This window comes from Desmodus rotundus, chromosome 1, assembly GCF_022682495.2.
Source record: "Desmodus rotundus isolate HL8 chromosome 1, HLdesRot8A.1, whole genome shotgun sequence".
Classification (NCBI taxonomy): domain Eukaryota; kingdom Metazoa; phylum Chordata; class Mammalia; order Chiroptera; family Phyllostomidae; genus Desmodus; species Desmodus rotundus.
This window is the reverse complement of record NC_071387.1, coordinates 4,275,311-4,296,670: the sequence shown is the minus strand read 5'-3', so window position 1 is coordinate 4,296,670 and position 21,360 is coordinate 4,275,311. Positions and strand designations below refer to the sequence as shown.

Sequence of the window (21,360 nt, the reverse complement as noted above, 5' to 3'; positions counted from 1 at the left end):
GGGCAGTGAATTCCTTAAGAATAGGAGGGGGCACGGAGGAAACGAGGCGGCTGAACAGAAACAGCCTCTGCCCGCCGCCCCGCTCCGTGAGCATCACTCCCCGAGGGCCCCTCTTCCAGCCTGCGTCCCATTCGTAACAGAAACGGGGACAAGCAGGAGGAGTCATAGCCCGGGCTTAGGTGCCGCAAGGGGCTGTGTTTGTCTTCCCAGAGGTGGGCAGTGCACCCGGGCGGGGTGTGGGGGGAGGGGGAGCTTTTGTGAAGTGCTCGAAGGGTGGGGGAGGGGGAGGCCAGTGCGCCAGAGCTTTGTGAGGTGAAGCATTAGAAGACTTCATGAGATTAAATCATTTTGAAAAGATACTTTAAGTTTTCAAATTAAATAAAGTCTGATATTTTTATGATTTTAAACAATTTGTGGAAACAATGAGATCTTACTGAACCCATAGAGCTAATAATATACAAGGGGGAACCCCAAAATACCCAGAATTTATTTATAAAACATTGTGTATTTATTTTTACATGTTTAAACTTCAGTCACTTTCACAGTACTCTCCATTTGATGAAATACACCGATTGAGACTTTTTTCCCCACTGCTCAAAATAGTTTTTGAACACGTCAATTTTGATGCCTTTTAGTGCTTCTGCCGTTTTGTCTCACCTCTTCCACATTGGCAAAACATTTCCCTTTGAGGACTTTTTCCATCAGGGGAAAACAAAAAAAAAGTCGCTCAGGACAAGATTGGGTAAACTGATACAGTGGGGCACTGGGGTTGTGCCGTTTTTGGTCAAAAACTGCTGGACACTGAGCATGGCATAGGCAGGTGTGCTTGCCAATCACCATCGTGAAATGGGCAGACTCGTTTTAAAGAGTCTTCAGGAAAAATTCACTGAGGTGGAACGCAGCTTCTCACAACAGCACCAGCTGGCACACTGATACAGATGGGTTCCTGGAACACTCACCTAGTGGGGGAAGCCTGTACTACAAGGGGCCCACCCTCTAGAAGATAATTCTGTTTTTTGTTTGGTGGCTCTCCCTTGTACTTAATTTAAAAGATTGTATTTGTTTACTTTTAGAGAGAGGGGAAGGGAGGGAGAAAGCGAGGGAGAGAAACATCGATGCGAGATAGAAACATGGGCATTGATCAGTTACCTCTCGAATGAGCACCTACCAGGGACCTAGCCTGCAGCCCAGGCACATGCCTGACCCGGAACTGAACCGCTGACCCTTTGCTTTGCAGGACGATGCCCCACCAACCAAGCCACACCAGTCAGGGCTATAGTTAATTTAGAAGATTTAAATCATGAGAAAGTAAACCCAAATCTTCTGTTAATTAATGATTACCATTAGACATTTTTATATCATATGACATTATTTTTGCATCATGAAAAATGTATGTAACATGTATAATGCTACATTATAACATTCTTTTTACATGATCAGTACAATCAGAAAGAAGCATAGAGTTCTTTTAAGCTAATTTTAACTCTTGTGCATAGTCTAAAGAATCATCTAATTATCAGGAATCTTATGTGAGTATTTTAATGTAAGTGAACCTACTATTGTCATATAACCAAAAGGATTTTTAAGATTCTTGGATATACTAAGATTTAAGTATTGGGACCCAGAACATTACCCAAACACACATTTAAACTTTGCCTTTTGAGTTACAAATTCAGCAAGGAAAAAATAGAAGCACCAATAGTTTAATATTTTTCTCTTTTTTATGGAAGCTCTGTACTGTTTTTCTGTGCTAGATGTTTCCTGAGTATACACGTGACAGAATAATTATTTATGATTAATTAATCTGTAAAGTTTCCTTGTCTACTTTCTGGAAAGGTTGCATACACTTCACATTCTTTCCACCTTAAATGTCGGTAGGATTTACATTCAGTGAAGGCGAATCCTACCTGGGCCTGGGAATTTCTCTGTGGGGAGGTTTTTAATTACCAATTAAATTTCTTTAGTAGATTTACGGCTATCCAGCTTGTCTTGTTTTCTCGAGTGAGCTTTAGTAGTTTGAGTCTCCCCGGGAATTTGTTCCTCCGGGTTGGTTGACTCACCTGTTCTATTTTTAATATCTATAGAATCTGTGTGAAGTCACCTCTTTCAGTCTGGATATTACAGTTTTTGTCTTCATTTTTTCCTGGTGAGCCCGGCTAGAGGTCTGTCCATTTTATTGCTCTTCTCAAAGAACTGGTGCAGCCACCGTGGAAAACCGTGCGTGGAGGCCCCTCAGAAGTTAAAAAGACAGCACCACAGAGTCCACAGTTCCACTTCGGGGTGTTGATCTGAAGGAAATGAGAACACCAGCTTGAAAAGATACACGCGCCCCGTGTTCACCGCAGCATCATTTCAATAAGCAGAGCACAGACACAACCCGAACGCCCGCTGATGGGTGTCTGGATAAAGAAAAGGGGACACACACACACACACACACACACACAGGAATATTGTTCAGCCACAACAGAAGGATGAAGGCCTGCCGTTTGTGACAGCATGACTGGACCCTGAGGGCATCACGCGGAGTGAGATGTGCGTAAGTCATGCAGACAGACACGCACCAAGTAGTCTCTCTTCCACCTTGAACCCCATCAAAACCGCAGTCCTGAGTGGACAGAACCAACGGGCAGCCGCCTCCGGCAGGGGCGGGAGGGCTAGGTGGGTGAAGGGGCCCAAGTGCAAATGTCCAGTTAGAAAATGAGTAAGTCAGTGTGGATTTAACATGTAGCGTGGTGACCATAATTAATAATGTTGTATTATTTATTTGAAAGTAGCTAGCAGAGTGAAAAAATAATTTTGTACCTATGTATGGTGACAGGTCCAGTAGACTTACGGCGGTGATCCCTTCGCAGTATATACAAGTATCGAACCGTTAGCTTGTACACCCGGAACTAACATAATGTCGGTTCTAATTCAATTGTTAAAAACACAGAAAAGGAAAGGGGCCTGGCAGAGGTGTTTTTGGGCAGAATTCATTTTAGAAAAGAGTGTTTATGAAGGGGAGGGTCTTAATGTTGATTCCTCTTTAAATAGGTACTGGCAGCTTCTGGGAAAGCTTCATGTCTCCCCATCCAGGCTGTACCCCATTTTGAAGGCTGAGACCAGAGTTTATTTAACTTAATGATGGACGCTTCTGCTATTTAAAAAATGCTACGGTGAATGTGTATGTATGTATTTATGTATTCATATTTGTGTGTGTAAGTCTGTAGAAAGAAACTTCCAAAATAGAATTATTGGGTCAGAGGGTAAATAAGTTTGCAATTTTGACAGATGCTGAATATTGCCTAATTCCCCCATGGCTTCTTGAGAACTGGGAGCCAGAAATGCGAACCTTAGGCAGGGTCAAGAGCTAGCATTTCCTTCATGAGCAACTGTAGGACAAAGTTAAAGACAGTTTTGTCATCTTAACTAGTGGGAAGCTGAGGAGTTGATTAAATCGTGCTTTTAGCCTTAGGACATTGAATACAAGCCCCCTCTTTTTTTTTTTTTTTTTAAGAGGATGGGGAGGGAGGGGCGAAGAGTAGGAGAGAAACATGGATTGGTTACCTCTTGCACACCCACAACCAGGAACCAGGCCAGGCATGTGCCATGACTGGGAATCGAACTGGAGGCTTTTTGGTTTGCAGCCTCACCGGGGCTCAGACCGCTGAGCCCCACCAGCCAGGGCAAGCGCCCTCCTTTTTATACAACTCACTGGCAGGAGGTTGAACACCAGGGCTCTGCACACTGTTTTTGCATAAGGCTTTCTGGCTTGCTTGCTCCGGAAATGTTGAGATGGGAGTCAGGATTCTTGGTCTCAGCCAGCCATTGCTGATGGTCCATGTTCTCGGTGTGGTTTGCCGGAGACAAGCCCCTCATCCTCCTTTGGACCAAAGGCTCCTAATTCCATTTGTGAGAATTGGTTGTTGTGGACGCAGACTTGACAAAGGGAAGCCTTGCCTTTGGGTACAGAGCTGGAATTCGTAAGTTAGCAAACTGACTTTTTCTAGTCAAGAAAATATCAGTGGTCGTTTTTTAAAAGCCCTTGACAAGGTGAAACTGAGATGAATGTACCTTAGACCTTGAATTAAGTCACAGACTGAGAGCCAGGACTAAGCAGCACAGCCATCTGGCTCCTTCTCCCTTTGCAAGTGAGTGGGGCTCAGCAGAGGGAAAGTGCTGCCCCAACCTCCTAGACCTCACGGAACCCGGGGCCGCTCGCTCGCGCTCTGTCGCGCTCTCTCTCAGGCAGGTGCCTCCTCACGGCCCCCAGCGCTCTCCCATCCCCGTGCAGGGACACGCGTACTAGAGAACGACGACCCTTTAGCGTGGATTTCTACCGCCTGACAGCGGATAAAGCTGCTTGTCAGTGCTGTTCGCGCTGCTGACCAGCGCCCCGCTTTGGTTTTGCGGGGCGGGAGGAACAGAGGGAAAGAAGCCAAGCAGCACAGGCTGCACGCACTCCTTTAGAACCGTTCATGGATTTCCTCGGGCCGGGTCACTGAAGTCCGGCAGTGCGGGGCCCTGTCATCGTCCCCGAGGGGCGCCCCTCGTAGGGACACACCACACCTGGGCCCTAGCAGTGGGGTCCCCTGGGGCCTGGGGCCTTGAGGAAGGAAAACTGGTTTTGTTGAGGTATAATTCACACACAGTCACATTTACCCCTTTTAGTGAAAGCGTTCTGGCCACGCATGTCGTCCTGCAACCACCACCGCACTGGGGACACAGAACTGTTCGTCACCCCACTGCTCCTTCATTCCTTCGCTTGTCACACCACCCTCCCGGCCGCAGCAGCCACCTTCCAGTCTTCTGTCCTTAGAATTTTGCCTGCTAGAGAACAACAGATAAGTAGAGTTATACGGAATCTGAGCTGTGATGCACCGAAGGTTCATCCACGTTGTTTGTGGCATGTGATCGGCACGGTCCGTCCCTTTTCGTGACCGGGCATGTCCCACGTCTGAAGGCGCCACAGCGTGGTGTTTGCCCATGCAGCTGCTGAAGGACATTGGGGACGTTTCCGGTTTCCGCTGATTACGCACGCAGCCGCTGCAAAATTCACTCGTAGGTTTCCATGTGGACGTAAGTTTTTGTTTCTCTTGGGTAAATAATTTGGAATGTAATTGCTAAGTCACATGTCAAATGTGTGCTGGACTTGTGACGAGCTGCCAAATTGTTTTACAAAGCGAATGTGTTATTGTGCATTTCCCACCGGCCTTCACACCAGTTTGCATTCACACCGGTTGCTCTCTGCATTCTTTCCAGCACCTGGTATTTTCTCTCTGTCTTTAGCTTACCGTCTTAATAGTGCCTTCAGACGAGCAGTTTTTAATTGGGATGAAGTCCCCTTTTCAGTTTATACCATAAGAACTCTTTACCTAACCGAAGGTCACAAGGACTTTCTTCCATTTTCTTCTAGGAGTTTCAGAAGTTTTTATCGAACATTTAGACCTATAATCCATTTTGCATTAAACAATTTGTACGTGGTACAGGTATTGATGGGGGGTTACCATTTTGCACGTGGATGTCCAGTGTTTTGGCACCATTTGTTCAAAAGACGCCTTTGGATTCGCCTTTGCACCTTTCTGGGACATCAGTTCAGCACACGTGTGGGCTACTTGTATGCTTTTGATTGATTTCTAAGCTTTGAAAGGAAAATGGGACAGAGGAAGACTCTTGCACGATTTCGGCACTACTGGTTCTCCATCGGCAGTTTTTCCTGCATCTCTGGGAGGGACCGGCCACTTTCTCTGGGTGCCTATAGCTGCGCACGCACGCTTGCCACCAGGTTTTGCTCACCCTGTAACTCTGTTTCAGTGTCTGCTCCTCCCCGCTTCCCAACCCCCTCTCTTACAACTGCACCCTTGGAGGCCCAGAAGTGTCTTCATCACAGCTGCTCTGTAATGTTTCCTGAGTGGCTGGACCATTCTCAGATCTCTGGTGACAAGTCAGATCTTTGACAAGTGATGCCAAGTCAAAGAGTTTCAGGAGAGGCATGCCAGACCAAGAAGTAAAGAGAAAGACCTAGTTCTTCTTAAAGCAGGGGCCGCTTCTCATGCCACTTTGGTGCGGCCTCCGTTGTCCCAGGCTCGCGTGCTGCAGGCCTGTCATGCCAGGCACACTGGGTCATTGAGGGGGTCTCAGCTTCAGAGGGTGCCTGGCTTCTCCAGCCCCTCTCCCTGTGGGGTTCCTCCTCCCTGGGCTTCAGTCTCTGCAGCTTCCCTGGGGATACGGAATGATTCCTCCTACTTCCCATGGGTGGTTTGGAGATTAAATGAGAAAAGGTACGGGCAAAAACGGGGCAGTATTGGGAATTATTGACTGATTAACTTTGTGAACCCTTTGTTGATCAGAAGCTTAAGACTCGTGAAATATTTGTTAATTAATTCCAATATTTAATTGGCTACCTTTCCGCCTCCCAGCACTTTGGAAACATGTTTAGCACCAGAGAAATTTCCCTACAGTCCATTGTAAATCCTCTTCTTAACATTTTAATCTCAACTGATGGACCACAGCACTCTGTCTGAGTTACCACCACAGGCCGCTTCTGTGAGAGATTTAACTGCTGGGACCGTGCAGTTCAGAAGACAGGCGTGGGGTCAAGGTGTAGGCCTGGGAGCTCCCGAGCCCACCCTGCGGGCCTTGGCGAGGGCTGCCCGAGGCAAGGGCGGCAGCTGCTGCGGCTGCCCTGAGTGTCCAGGTGATTCCTCTGCACCTGGACTCTGAAACTCTGATGAGTTTCTGTGCTTTTCCATCTTTGGTGTAAACCAAAAAAGCTTTGGAGAGCTCGCTGGCTCTCTCCGACGTCTCTCTTAATCAACCTGAGCCACCTCCCCCCACTCCCAGGTCGTGGTCATCTCAGTTAGGGATGTGCAGTCCTCCCCTTTACACGTCCTCCTTGGCCAGGAGCTGTGCTGGGAGTCAGGAGAGGTGTCAGCTGGGTGGAGGGGTGTCTTTCATGTTCGTTCTCTGGGAGTAGACGTGGCTCTCAGTAAAGCATCTCTGAGCAAGATACCGCAGACCGGCAACAATACAGCGAGTCCCGTCATGGAACTGAGCGCACGGGCTGGCTGTGTTTCCAGTCTTTGGTCTCATCCTTTGTGTGGCATCCAGTTAAGAAAAGGAAGGTATAAAAATCATAGAAAACACTGCTTTCTCCCTTTTTTTATTAACAGTTTTTTGTGGTGTCATTACAATCTATAAAATTTAACACCTTAGCATAAAATTCAGTGATTTCTAGTAAATTTATAGGGTGTACAGTCATCACCACAATCGAATTCTAGAACATCTCCATCATCTGAAAAAGATCCCTTCTGCCCCTTTGCAGAAAACTTTTCCATTTTTCCATAGATTTGCCTTCTCTGCACATTTCATGTCAATGCAATCATACAATGTGTGCTGTTTTGTCACTGGCTTCTTTCACTTCACAGCATGTTTGTTTTGTTTTAATTGATTTTAGAGAGAAGGGGAGGGAGGGGGTGGAGAGAGAGAAAGAGAGACATCTGTTGGTTGCAGGGGCTGAACCCGCAACTTAGGCATGTGCCCTGACTGGGAATCAAACCCGCCAACTTTCCATTTACAGGACAATGCTCCGACCAAGGCACACAAGCCAGTGCACTTTTCCTGTTGTTTTTAGAATCACACCAGAATGTTCTTCCTGGTGAAGTAGCCATAAATATAAATTGTTACTGCTCAGGGCGTGTGAAAATCACTTAGTGCTGACCTCTGGTTTTGGAGGTGCTATACTGAATGTAGGTTTCATATGCCACCAGCTGGTAGGAGGGTGACAAGGGAAAGGACAGCTTCTGCCAGGTTGACTTTGAAAGCAGAACTGTTGTGTAGTTTTCTTTTCAAGTGGCTGTTTCCTCCTGATGCCGAAACAGCCACTCGAGGAGCAGACTGTCCAGTGGTGGCGGCAGCCATCCCTGTCTGTTGGTACACGCTGCTGGATCAGCACGTGAGGTCTGCAGCTCTGGGAAGGCAAAGAGCGGCGCCTTCTCCTTCAGAGACGTCGGTGCTTCTCCGAGGACAGCTGGAGGCTCTGGAAGGCGTGGGCAAGCGACCCTCCCGGTCCATTTGCTCTTTGTGTGTGCTAAAACCCTGACGACAAAAATTGGGGCTGAATGTTTTTGAAGAAACAAGCATTTATGCTCCTTGAGAGCTTCACTTCCAGGTTTTCAGCTCTAGGCTGCTGAGAGGGAGTCCAGACTTTTGCAGCCCATTTCAGCTGCCCCAGAGATAACTTGGATAAACATGGGCTCCTCCAGTACCTCCTAATCCCTGCTGGGTCTCCCACTGCGGGGAGGTTCAGACAACTTGTTTTCTTTCCCTTCGAGCCCTTCTTTCTACACTCCCTTCCAGCTGCCTGCTTCCCCCACCCCCAGAGTAACGTGATCTCCTAGGCCTGGTCTGCTGCTTTCGCAGATTCTTTTAGTCTTAGAGAAAGAGGGAAGAAAATTAACCATCCGTTTCCCAGTTCAAAGTTGACAAAACTGTAAAGGCCAAAAGCAGTGCCAGTGTTTGAAGATAAAAGAATTGCTTATCAACACCCAGTGTCTGGGCTTTTACACTGAAGGGCGCTCGTGATCGCCCTCTGACGCGGGTAGGAGCTGGAGGCCTTTAGGGCTGTTGCGATTTACTGTTTGTAGATGTCTTAGTCTTTACTCAATACTTCGATTAAAAGCAGGCCAGCAGACAGAACTTTTGTGATGTAAAATAAAATTCTACGCATTCATTTCAAAAGTTAACCAAAGTAAAGGGACAAAGACAACTGATGAAAACATTCAAAATGTCTTTAAGTTGAATTCAAGCACTTAGAGTTTAATAAGAATATCCCAAACTACTTTTGTTCCATAATATATTTGTTTGTGACTTAACTTTAAGCTGTGTGACTGGATTTAAGAATTTGGAGTTTGGTGGTTTCTTCACCACCAGCAGTGTTAAGATTTGAGACCTGTAGTTTGTAACAAATTTTAAATAGGTTTTCACTCTTATGTCCTTAAACTGGTCTTGATTATGGGTACCTAGTGGGTGCCCCATAACGGACAACGTGTCTGGCGGGAGTGTGGAGGTCCGGGTTCCTGTCCCGCCTCTGCCACTGACCGCTGTGAGACCTTGTCACGCTGCTTACCTGCCTGGGCCTCAGCCGTCCCATCTGTAGAACAGGCAAGGCAGACTTTGACTCAAACTGACGGAAGATGCAGACCTGATTTTATAGCCTGTTCCCTCCCCAAACCCACTGAAATGACAGTGAGAGTGTTTTTTTAAAGTGAAAATGCATAAGGACAAAAAGAACCCAAAAGAGTAAGTGGATAAGAAAGGCGAACACGGTTTTGGAAAGTGGCAGTAAAAAGCATGGTAATAGACTTAGCAGACTTGAGAGACTCGAAGCCCAACCTCTTCTGAGAGAGACATCGATTAGAAGTGAGCCCATTTGCTTGTAAGAACCTGGGGCGGGGTGGGGGGGGGGGGCAGAAATTAGAGGCATTAGTGCCACAAACAGCAGGAGGTGGTGAGGCCTGTAACTGAAATCACGGGGATCAATTGAAAGGCTGTAGAAAGAGTGTTCAGATTTTCCACACCCCTCCCCAAGGCTTCTGGCCAGACCCCCTCCTCCCCACCTCCATGAGACCCGAGGTTTCATACCGAGCCACTGTCCTGTGACGTCTCTGGTCTGGGGATCACCCCCAGCAGGCGTGCAGGTAAGCCCCGGGCTGGAAACAGAGCTGGGCAAGAGCAGATTTTTCAAAAGAGCCTGCATACTGAACAGTGAGATTCTCAGCCCTTTCCCAATTACCTGCCAGCCAGGGCCCTACCTGAGAAGAGCTGTTAAGATTCTTCTCTGGGGTGGGGTGGGAGTAGGGGAGAACAAATCAAACGCCTCTAGAGAAAAGCCCGTGTGTGGATTTTGGGGGTGGACAGCTCACCATCTCCGGACCCTGAAGGACAGCAGTCGCCATGCCCCTGCTGTGCTTCCTGTTTGGATCCTCTCTTCTGTGTGATGAATGGACAGCCCCGTCTCCCTGAGCAGGAAGAGAAGTCTCTGGCAAGGTAGGGAAAGGGTAAAACACATTTGCAGAAAAAAGGAACTTTGTAGACATAAAGACAATGCAGGAAGCAGAAAAATTCAGAACTTTGCTAGCCTCAGAGAGAGATTGCAAACATCAAACAACTGAATGTTGTTAAAAACAGTAACCATCAGAACAAGAATGAGCTCTTTAATATTGAAAACATTACAGCCAAAAGTCTTAAATTCAACAGAAGGCTTGGAAAATGGCCTACTTTAGAAAGCAGAACACAAAGACAAAAGCATGGACAGAAAGAAAATAACACTTGAGAAAAGCGGAAGCTCAGTCTCAGGGCTTCGGTGTCCGTCTGGTAGGGGTTCCAGGAGAGAACGGAGAGGAAACGGAGGAGAATTTCGGAGGCAGTAAGTAAGTATTGGGAAAGATTTCGGAGCTTAGCGAAATGCGGTTTTCCAGAGCTAAATGACTTAAATCTTTGAAGTGGATTGACTCCCTGAGTGTCCAGCATAATATATGAAAAAAGACTCATTTCAAGCTGTGTTGTGAAATTTTAACACCAAGAATGTTAGGACACCCTAAAAGCCTCCAAAGAGAAAAGCAGGTCTTATGTAAAAGATTAGGAATCTGAGTGGAATTGAGTTTCTAAACAACAATATTAGAAACTAGAAGATAGTGGAGAAATGCTTTCAGAATTAAGTGGGAAGAATTGTTTTCAATGTAGACTTCTATACCCAGCCAAACTGTCAGTAGAATCCACATGTAACTAACTCCCCTCCTCCCAGGAAGCTGCTGGACAGTGAAAGCCAGAAAAATGAGGTGTAAGTCAGTGAGTAGAACTGAGAATAGTGTGTTTCAGTGTTTGGAAAAAACCACCACTAAGTGTTTGACAGATCTTTGAAATATTTGGACAAAAAAATAGTAATAGGTATACAAAAGACGAATAAATGACAAAATTCAAGGCAATTAATATCTCTAGGATAAACAAAGTTATATAATGAAGGCACCGTTGAGGTTGAGTGCACGCTATTGGCAGAGCAGTGAGCACTGTTTATGTCATCGTAGCAATGTGAACGCTGGTTGTAAAAGGTTTTGCTGTTTGGGGGGCTGGGAGTGGAGATAGTAACAAGTTAACATATAACGTGGAAACCTGATTAACCCGGAAACAACACCACGAGGGTGTGTGTCAGAAATCTGAGGGAGGCTGCGCCTGGAGAAAACAGTGGGGGTCAGAGTCAGGGGCTGCTGTGTTTGTTACAAGATGTTTAGCACCGTCTGCTTTTTACCCATGTGAATATATTACCTTGATTAAAAAAATAAAATGGGCATATTAATAATATTAGTTTCCTCCTGGAGAAAAATTATTAATAGTTATGTTTGACTTGTTAATTATAAAAATACAATAGAGTGTTACCTTAATGAGATTTTCTAGAAAGTGGATTTACTAAAGATAGTTCAGTGAGAATGTAGCCTTAGGAATACCAAGGGCACTAGCAATTGGTGTTACCTGAAAGACTCGTGCGTGGCCCGCACCCACATCCCGGGCCTAAAATAGGCCCTATCAAGGGTGTGGGGTGTGGATTTCGTGTTTTCCCCCAAACCATGGTTGCAAAACCTTGGCTTTAGTATTAAAAGTGAGATTCTGACATTTCGATCTTAGTTGCTACTCCTACCCCATAGCTAGTGTTTCTTTCCCTTAATAGAATGGATTGATTTCCTTGTCCCTTGGAAAACCTCCAGACTACCCTCACTCCCTCAGACCGCCCTTTCTGAATCATTTTCACATGTCACATTGTAGCTCCTGACTTAGTCCAGCAAGACTTAGGCAGGAACACAGACCACCCGCGGACAGAGTCTAAGAGCCCTCTTCCGGAAGTAACAGCTACTGTGTATCGAGCACTTCCCCGTTCGTTATTTCTAATCCTCATAACCCTGTGAGATCGCTAATGCTTATTACCGCCCTTACCCCAGTTTCACAGATGAGAAAACCGAGGCCCTGAGAGGTGGTGAAGTCACTCGCCTGGCCACCACAGTTCGTGGCAAACCTCAGGTTTGGAACTAGGGTGCATGATGTCATAGCTCATTCAGCCTCTGTTGCGCTCCCTTCCCCTCCTACCTGGTTTTCCCAGTCCAGAGTCCTTCAGGCGCTTGTGCCACTTGACCAGTAAGTAGCGCCATCTCACCAAAAATGTATGAGCCTTGGAGAGATGAGTGTGTGTCCTTATTCAATAGTGGCAAACAGGGATGTGATCGATGTGCCCTCGTAAGCTGCATTCTCCTCTAACTGGACCCACGGGACCCAGAGAGCTGGAGAACTCTGCAGGCGCGACTGGGCAGTGTCTGCAGAACCAGAGGGGCTGGGCTTTGCTGGCAGGTGCTGGCGAAACAGCCTGCATGTACCTCAGGACCTTTGCCCTCCCACTCAAGTCAGTGGCTGGGCTGGAAGTAGTAAGAGGGTCCGTCACATCTGGGATTATCTGGTCCTAGGGGTCCCAGACTGGCCCCACATCAGATTCACTGACCTGCCCTCCATTCCCACCCCAACCTACTGCCCACAGGTGGAGCTTCAGCATCCTGCCTCTTCCTCTTCCCCTTGACCTCCTGCCTCCTTCCCCACCTTTTAAAAATAGGACTAAACTCCAAACTTTTCAAAAATTCAGTTTTTATTCTAAAATTTTCAGAGGAGAGTCCCCTTTTGGTAACTTATTCTAGAATCGTACCTTTCTGAAATTCAAAAGTTGCTTTCAAATGAATACATTTTGGAAATACCCATCGCTGTTTGTCCTATTCCCACTGAAAAGTAAGAAGCAAGTCTCCGTCTTCCAAAACAGTGGTTTTCAAACTTCAGTTGTGCACGCAGGCCATCCAGGGAGCTTGTTAAGATACAGCCTGCTCCACCTATTTCTGATTCGGGGTCCAGAATGGAGACGAAGCGTCTGCCTGTTAAGCAAGCCCCACAGGTGCTTCTAACTAGGTTACCCCTGGACTGTATTTTGGAAACACAGCTCTATCATACTTTCATTAAGGCCCTTTCTTAACATTCTTAATATATTTTAAAATATTTTAAATAGTTCTAATTCCTAGAATTATTTCTTTTAAGGCGTATTTTTTCAAACAGTTATGCTTTTATTTCATCCTCTGGCTTTGGGCATATTATGCACCTTTCACTTAAATTGCAATTATGTGCCCTTTGGAAGTCAAGGACTTTGGGCCTCACTGCTTCCCAGCTGTGTGAACTTGGACAAGAATCCTTGCTCTTCCCGTTCCTCTCCTCCCCCGCTGGTCTGCTTACCTGTGGGATGAAACTGACCCACACAAGATTCACGGGGTTGCTGTGAGGCTGGTGCCTGCCTCGCGTCAGGTGGACAGGTGGTCAGGTGCGCAGTGAGGGTCTGCTCCTCCCCCAAACCGAATGCTGCACCACTGACAAGTGGTTTCGTTCTCAGTCTTTCTCGTTTCTTCGCTTTTTCTTTCCTTCATTTTTTTTTTTAAGTTAATGCCTTTGAGGCTTAAGGTTGCTTAGAGAGAATCCTTGGGCCTCTCTTCATTGAAGATTGAGATTTTCCTCTATTTGTTTGTAACAGAATGCCTTTTGTATCTTGCAGGTGAGTTTTATAAGCATCAAAACTGCGTCAGGAGCCCTGGCCAGGTGGCTCAGTGGGTTGGAGTGTCATCCTGTGCACCCAAAGGTTGTGGGTTCGATTCCTGGTCAGGGCACATACCTAGGTTGTGGGTATGGGGGGCAACCAATAGATGTCTCTCTCTCTCCCTCTCTCTCTCTCTCTCTCTGCCCCTCCCTCCCTTCATTGCTCTCTCAAATTCATAAACATATCCTCGGTGAAGAGTTTAAAAAGCTGGGTCTGGAAAGAATAGCCCAGGTCCGATATGGTAGTGTACGGTTTGCTGATGTTTTCCGTATGCACTGCGGCTAACTCAGAGTTTAGCCAGACCTGTTGGTGCGCAGCCTATAACTAGATTGTAAACGGTTTGGACACAGTTCAGGAGCATTGCTCATTGTAAGAGGGTAAGGTCACTTTAGACTCAAGAGCAGAATACTAGTACCAGTCGTTAGCTTTTTAAAAGTAAACGTACATTCCAATATGAAGTGCGGCACGTACCAACAAACACAGGGGCCAGTGTTAACCGAGAGTGTTCAAGGGTATGGCTAGGGTTGCAGAAATGCCCGTTAGCTTGCAGTTCTTGGCATTAGCTTGCCAGTTTGAATATGCGCCCCTTTACATCTGAAATGCTGTATAATGACAGACTACTATGGTCTGGTCCAAAGCCCTTGGACTTCCCCAAATGATATCTGAACAGATTATTGTGTTTTTCAGCTTGTGGAACCCTTCTGAATTTTACTTCTGGCCTTACACCCGGAGGCTGTAGACAAGTCAGCGGTCATTACCTGAAGGCTCCCTAGCAGAGGATAGCATCTCCCGGAGTCTAGATAGCATCCACCGTCACTGCCCTTGTCACCTGGTAGCCCTGGGGCCCTGTGCCTCCAGGTGGCTGTGCCTCCTAGGTGCTCGTGAGGCCTGGCCTGGCACTACAACACGAACGGGAGGGCCACTCAGTTGGCTGGAAAAACATTTTGTACGTGGGTCAGAGTTTGGCAGGACGATTCTGAAAAGTCCGTGACGCCCTTGCCGAGGACCCCTGTGGTGTACGCTGGTCACGTCCAGCCCAGTCTGGGATTTCTGCGTGTTGCTCCGGCAGCCTTAAATGAAGGCCTTCTCACTTAGCCTTTCCTGGTGTGCGGAAGGTGCCCGTGTCTTCGTCGTTACCAACCAGGCTGGAAAGTAAAACAGGTGCGTCCAGCTTTGCCTCTGGGGCTGGTCAGCACAGCCAGGGGGTGTTAATGAAGGCTTCCTCTGACACCTATGCCAAATGTAGTTGTTTAACCAGAGACGTAGATTTCCGAAGCTTTGATCAACTTGTCATTTATTCCTGGTTGGGGGCGGCTGTGCAAACTTCTGGTCAGGGGCCTGACACAGACTCTCAGCACATGTCAGCTCTTACTAATGGCGTGTCCTAGGGTGCGGACGAAGTGTTTTTGCTTGTAGCAGTCCAGTTATCCGACACTATTACTAAGTTTATTTTCCTGTTGTTACTGAGGTTTATCTGATCTGCATTAAATTATTCGGTCTGATTGGGGTCCCTATTGTTTCCCACTAACCTGGATTTCTGGTTTTGTGCCAAGTAGCACCTTCTTGTGATTATTATTATTTTATAATGTTATGATATCGTCCATCGTCGTCCTAACCAGAGCTATAAAAAGATTTGAGCCTTGCACAGCAATGCACCAGGTTTTAAAGTGGTGTCCGTGGCACTTGCCAAACGGGGCAGAAAGTTCTCTATCAAAGCAAATGAGGCAAAGAAGGGATGCAGGCCCTGCCTCTGAAGAGTTCTCACTGTGGAGGCTGCATTCCCTTTACATATAATCAGAAATTGTTCCAATGTGAACTCACACGCCTCCTTTTTCCAGCTGTCTCCTAACCTGAATGTATGATTTGACAACTGTTGCGTGCTTGTGTAGCTGCTGTGTGGGTTCCGGCTCTCTGGATTGTTCATTCCGTAGACACCCATTGGGTTTAGCCTTAATCACAGCAAGCTCACTGACTATAGATGAGACCAGTATTGGTAATTCCAGAGGAATTTGCATTATTCACCAGCATTCTGGGGACACAGCGTCTGCCAGGGCACTGCCCACAGTGGAACTCGGCCTTAAGTGGTGCGGGTTGGAGGCGTCTCCTGCGACGGGAGAGACGCAGGAGGTTTCACAAGTAGTGATGAGGACCTGCTGTGCCTGACAGCCAGAGCAGCCGGTGCAGCCGGTGACTTGCTTCGGGTGTTAGGACCACACTTCCCAGTGCTGAGAGTCACTAAATGCTGTGCTTACAAGAAATCCGCACGTTGATTTAGCAGTTGGCCTGGGATTGGTTTTGGACAGCGGTATTGTCTAGGGCCGGCCTGGGCCTGCAAACGCCTAGAGAGGGTCCCGGCGCGGCGCGGAGAGGGTTAAGGCAGTTAAGGAGGCGGGGGCGGGCCTCGCGGGCCCAGCTCGGGGGCCCTTTGTTAACAAGCGCGTCCGGAGCGGAGACGGAGACGCGGCCGCGGCCGTGGGCGGGCGCGCGGGGCGGCGGTGAGGCCGCATGGCGGGGCCGCGGGGGCCCGGGAGGGCGCGCGGGGCCAGCGGGGCTGGCCGGGCCTGAGACGCGTTGCGGAGGAGTTGGGGGCACTGGCCCCCGAGGCGCCGGCACGCGAAAATGTTGGAGATTTGCTTGAAGTTGGTTGGCTGCAAATCGAAGAAGGGGCTCTCTTCGTCCTCCAGCTGCTACCTGGAAGGTAAGCGCTGGGCCGGCACCAGGGGGGTGAGCCGAGACGGCTGTGCGTCCGCCGGTCGGGCCTTCTAGGCCTTGCCCGACTGCGCGCGCTCCCTCCCGTCCCTCTCCTCCCTCCCTTTCTCTTTTTCTCCCTCTCCCTTTTCCTCCTCTGCCCCCCCCGCAGCCCCTGCGCTCTGCTGGCCGAGCTGGAAGGGTGCGGGGGTCCCACCCCACGCACCAACCCCGGGAGAGCCCACCTCGGGGTGGTGGTGTCCAGGGGGCCCCAACTGCGGGACTCTACCCGAAAAAGTTTGAGGACGCGAACTCCACAGGCCTGAACGGCTTTGAGAGTCGATGTTGTGGAATTTCCACCGTTAATTGGAAATTATGTGTCAAAAAGGTTAACCCGTGTTTGGGAAACATACGATTTTCATTAAGTATCGCGTACTACAAAGGGAACACGGCTCTACCATTTATGGATACAGAGTTTCAAGTGATCTTTCCATTCCCCCACCCCCAACCCAAACTTACCTACAGACCACGGAGAAAAGTCTTACTCGGTGGAGAAAAGAGAAATCACACCAGATTTTAAGAAGGCATTTTGAATGAGTCCAGAGTGCTTGGGGGAGGGGGGACCTCAGAGAGTTTGCGTCGGTGAAGCTCAGAGCCAAGAGTGGTTCACTTTTGCCCTCTTTCCTTTCTGTTCTCCTTTTTCTTATCTCATCCCGTTTGCGACCCCCCCCCCCCCACCAGGCCTTCCTGTTACTTGTCTTTCATTTTTTGTCCTAGGACGGTGGCATCTGAAAGGGAGGGAATTGAGAATGAGTGGTTTATCGTTTGGTAGGGTCAAGATGGGTCTGAAATGCATCTGCTTTGGGGGGCTGGTCGTCCCGGGCTACTGCTCTCAGCTGAAAAGGCTGATTGTACTTGAGATGGAATCCTGCTTGCACTTCTCCACTATTTTCATTGAGGACTTAAAATGGGAGTAGACACGTAAAGCTCATTTTAGAACAAGTAGGATTTCTGCTATAGTGTCTGGAAGTGGTAATGTTTTTCTTTTTAAAATGAAGAAGAAATAGAGGTGTCATTAATTGTGTAAACTATTTTTTTCTTTTTTTTTTATGTGAGGCCCTGCCTAGAGTCACGTGCGCAGCATAAAAGCAATATAGGTGAAACCTCTTTGCCCTTCCTGCCAGAATTTGTGTACATGAGTCCCTTTCCCTCTCTGGGACTTGCGACCCTGGGGAAGGCTCACCCAGAGGGAGTGGACTCACAAAATCTAGCGTTTGAAGAGAGGAGGTGGTTTGTCCTCCAAAAGGTGGTATCTGTGCAGCCAGAATCATCCTCAGTTAGTACGTGGCTTGTTTTCCAAGCTGCTCAAAATTCTGAGCACATTCTCATTTACATCTGTAACGAGTTAGTGTCAGGCATTGTCGTCTCCGTGTTGCAGATGGGTGCCTGGAGCGGAGGAGCTGAATGGACTTTTGTGACTGCAGAGCCGGAGGAAAGTGCAGGGCCAGGCCGAGTTGTGACATTGTTTTGTTTTCCGGGGGGAAGATTTAGTAGTACCTGGCTGGTTTAATTATTGGTGTTTTTTTCCTTTAAGGGGGGGAATCTAAAGTGTCTTATTACAGCATGTCTTGAAGTAATGTTGGCTCTCAACTCAAAAAAAAAAAAAAAAAGGGATTCTGGTGCAGCAGACTGCTTCGGGGTAAGGCTTCATCTGCAAAGTTATCACTGGAGGAATTCCTTATGGAATGCTTTATTGTTACTGAGCTTCCCTTATGTCATGGTTACATTTAGTTGGGGACAGTAAATGAAGTTACCGTTTTGTAGTTAAGAGACGTTAGCAAACCCCAGTGGTGCTGAAAGACTGGTTGTGCTGTTAGTCTCTGGGGAAGAACAGTTGCCCACACCCGGATCAGCACTGCAGCCTTCCTTTCTGGTCCCAGTGCCGTCCTCCGCCAGTCAGTGGTGCCAGCTGACAGCCGCGGGGGCCCAGTCATCCCAGGCCACGGAGGGAATTGCGCACGGTCCAGTTTCCCGTTCCGTCCAGGAAGGTCAGCCGTAACTGCACCTGGGTCGCGCATCTGCTTGCTACTCGGGCCTGGTTGTCAAAGCAACTTGAATGCTGACTGTGTGCCAAGCTCCGTTCAGCATTCTCTGACCTCATTCGTTTGCCTCTTATGATGGCCATGTGGTTATTTCCATTTTGTTGATGAGGAAACTGAGGCACTGCACCAAAAGTTTAGGGAACTTGTCCAAGGTAACAGAGCTAGCAAGTGGTGGTGCTGGGATTTGAACCCATGATGTCTGGCTCCAAAAAGCCCAGTTTAGCCACTCTATGCCTTATATACCGTGACTGTGCATCTCCTTTGGAACTCTGTGGATGTTAAAACGACATCTTCAGAAACAATAATGCTTGGAAACAAGGGTATTCTTGCTCTTCTGGAAACCTAATACTGATGAAAATTATTACCTTTGGCCATAGAGTTAAATTTTTAAAAAAATATATTAAAATAGCTTTACATGATCAGAAATTCTGAAAAGGGGATTTAGTGAAAGGTACTTCTGTTTCCTGTGCAGTTCCCCTGCCCAGAGGCGCTCAGGAGTTTCTTGTGTCTTTCTGGAACTGTTTCACGCACGCACAAGCATTTGTAGCATTTGCGTTTTATGCTTCAGTTCTGCGGATGTGTGTGTTTATAGCTGTGTCTGCCCACCATGGCCACGTTCAGCTTGACAGCCTCCGGCCTGCTTCGCGTCCTGAGTTTCCCGATTGTTAACCCGTGAGCAGCAGCCATTTGAATTAATGTTTCTCTAGTTTGCACTCACCTCTTCGTGTCTGTCTTTGCATATACTGTGCGTGGGCAGGCACGCTCTGTGCAGCGGAATCAAAAACCAGGTCTGTGAAGTGCACTCTTCTTGAACTTTCAAATTTTACTTTAGGGGCCCACTTTTAAACTCTTCTTTTCAGCAGTTAGCTTTCTGGCGACTGCCTCCTGCAGGGCCCGCCACGCAGATGCACTTTCAGAGCCTTTGCTTCAGAGGAGCTTACGCTCTCTCTCTGGGCACCCTCTCCCGAGGTCGTCAGATGCTTGTTTGGTGACAAAGGAGAGCTGAGGCCCTTTCTGTAGCCTGGCAGAAAGCTAGTCGGTCCTTTGCGTTTGACGTTGTGTTCAAATTGTTCAGCCTTGAGGCTGTGATGGGCCTTGGTACTGAGCACTTCATAGGCATCCTCACTTGGTCCTCAGCCAGTGCTCTGAGGTTCTCAGAGCAGGGAAGGAAGAAGGGCCCCTGTTCTCTCTGTTGGAAGCACTTCGGAATTGGGAGTCAGGAGATCCCGGGTTTTGTCTGACTTCTCTCAGCTTCTCTGTTTCCTTACTTCTCGGACAGAGCAAACATCCTCTGTCCAGCCTGTCTTAGCGGATCTGAGATGATTACAGTGAAAGTTTTGAAACAAATAAAATGCTAAATGCACGTCCTCAAGCCCAGAGCGTTTGGCAGCTGAGACAGTGCCGCGGTCCCCTTTTTCTGCACACACACAGCTCTGGGGCCAGACGGCCAGGCCCCGGCTGCGCCCCTGCCGCCCATTGACTGTGGGTGAGCAGCTCTCTGAGCCTGGGCGTTCCCCTTGCCAAGGTAAGGCTCGGAGGGTGCCTGCCTGCCGAGTTGGGACACTCCCACGAGAGATTGCATTTAAACTGTTTAGCACAGGGCAAGATGTCAGCTGTCGTTATTTTAAACAAATCCTTAGCGGTCTAAAATGTTGGCATTGCCAATTTTTGTAATGGCCGAAGTTTGATAGAATTGAGCTGAACCCAGAGTTTTTCTTGTTAACAAAATAATTTGTTTCCAAGTTTAGTTTCATGCATACAATTAATATTTCCTGGCCTTGGTTTTAAGGGAAAGTATCTCCCCTTCCTCTGACCCTCTCTTATTCCCATGGTGAATATTTTAATTGTGGCAGAAAAAACCCTCTTGGTTCATGGGTGGCATCTTACTTCTTCTCTCCGGAGGCAGTGTTTCCATAGGTCCAAACATGGGAAGACTGAAAGTCTCATGCTGCCTGTTACCTTGTTGTAAAATCAAGTCATAATTTTGGCAGTGTAATCACTGATCTGAAACAGATACAGGAACAAATGGCAATGGATAGGTTCTTAAAATATATAACAATATCGTACAACGTGATTATTGTAGTTAGCAAGACTGTATTATGTATCAAAAACTGCAAAGGGAGTAGATCTTTATAAAGTTTCTTCTTCCAAGAAAAAACATTGTAACTATGTGTGGTAATGGATGTTAACTTACTGTGATTGTTTCGCAGTATATGCATATATCAAATTGTTAACCTTAAACTTACACAGTGTTATTTCAGTTTTATCTCAGTACAACTGGGGGGAAATATAGGTAACAACAACTAAAGATCAAATGGGATGTTGGAAGAATTTAACTTTCTTCTGTAATGGTAGATTGTAATTAAACACAGAAGAGCGATTTCTAAAATAAATTCTTAAGTTATTCTTTTTTATTCTTTTAAAATGGAAAAGTTTAAATGTATAAGAAAAGCAGACAGCATAATGAACTCCCTTGTACTCATCACCCAGCTTTAATAATTATCAGTTTATGGTTGACCTTGTTTCTTGTCCAGTGAAGTTAGTTCCAAAGCCCTTGAATGGCTTTGCTAGTTACTGACTTTTAAGAGTCTTTGTCCTCAGATGATAAGAGACGTTCTCCAAAATTGGTTTTCACATCTTCCTTTCTTAACCCCCATCATAGGTAATTTGTTACACTCATGTGGTGGGTGGTGGTGGTAGGGAAGATAGCAGATGAGGGAGACAGAAACGGGTGGGAATTAGAGAGGGAAGTGGTGGGGGTGGGGGGGGAGGCAGAGACAGAGGGGGAGACAGATGCAGACACACTGGGAGACAGACGGGCTGTAACGGGAAAGGGAAGCCAGGACCAGAGGGAAGGAAGACGGAGAGAGGGGACTGCGACAGGGGGAGGATGGCCTGAGGAGGGAAGGAGAAAGGCAAAGATCA

At 47.4% G+C, this 21,360-nt stretch overlaps 1 protein-coding gene across 2 annotated transcripts in view; it reads left to right on the top strand.

Moving 5' to 3' along the window:
* The window catches only part of ABL1 (ABL proto-oncogene 1, non-receptor tyrosine kinase), a 113,164-nt gene that overhangs the window by 51,900 nt on the left and 39,904 nt on the right, over window positions 1-21,360 (top strand). The window contains exon 1 of one of the 2 annotated variants that reach the window (XM_053919646.2): window positions 15,768-16,343. The exons of the other annotated variant lie outside the window; for it this stretch is intronic. Within the exon in view, the coding sequence (XP_053775621.1) occupies window positions 16,265-16,343 (79 nt within the window). The 5' untranslated portion in view covers window positions 15,768-16,264. Of the gene's footprint in view, window positions 1-15,767; window positions 16,344-21,360 lie in introns of those variants that run through there. 2 annotated transcript variants of the gene reach the window in all.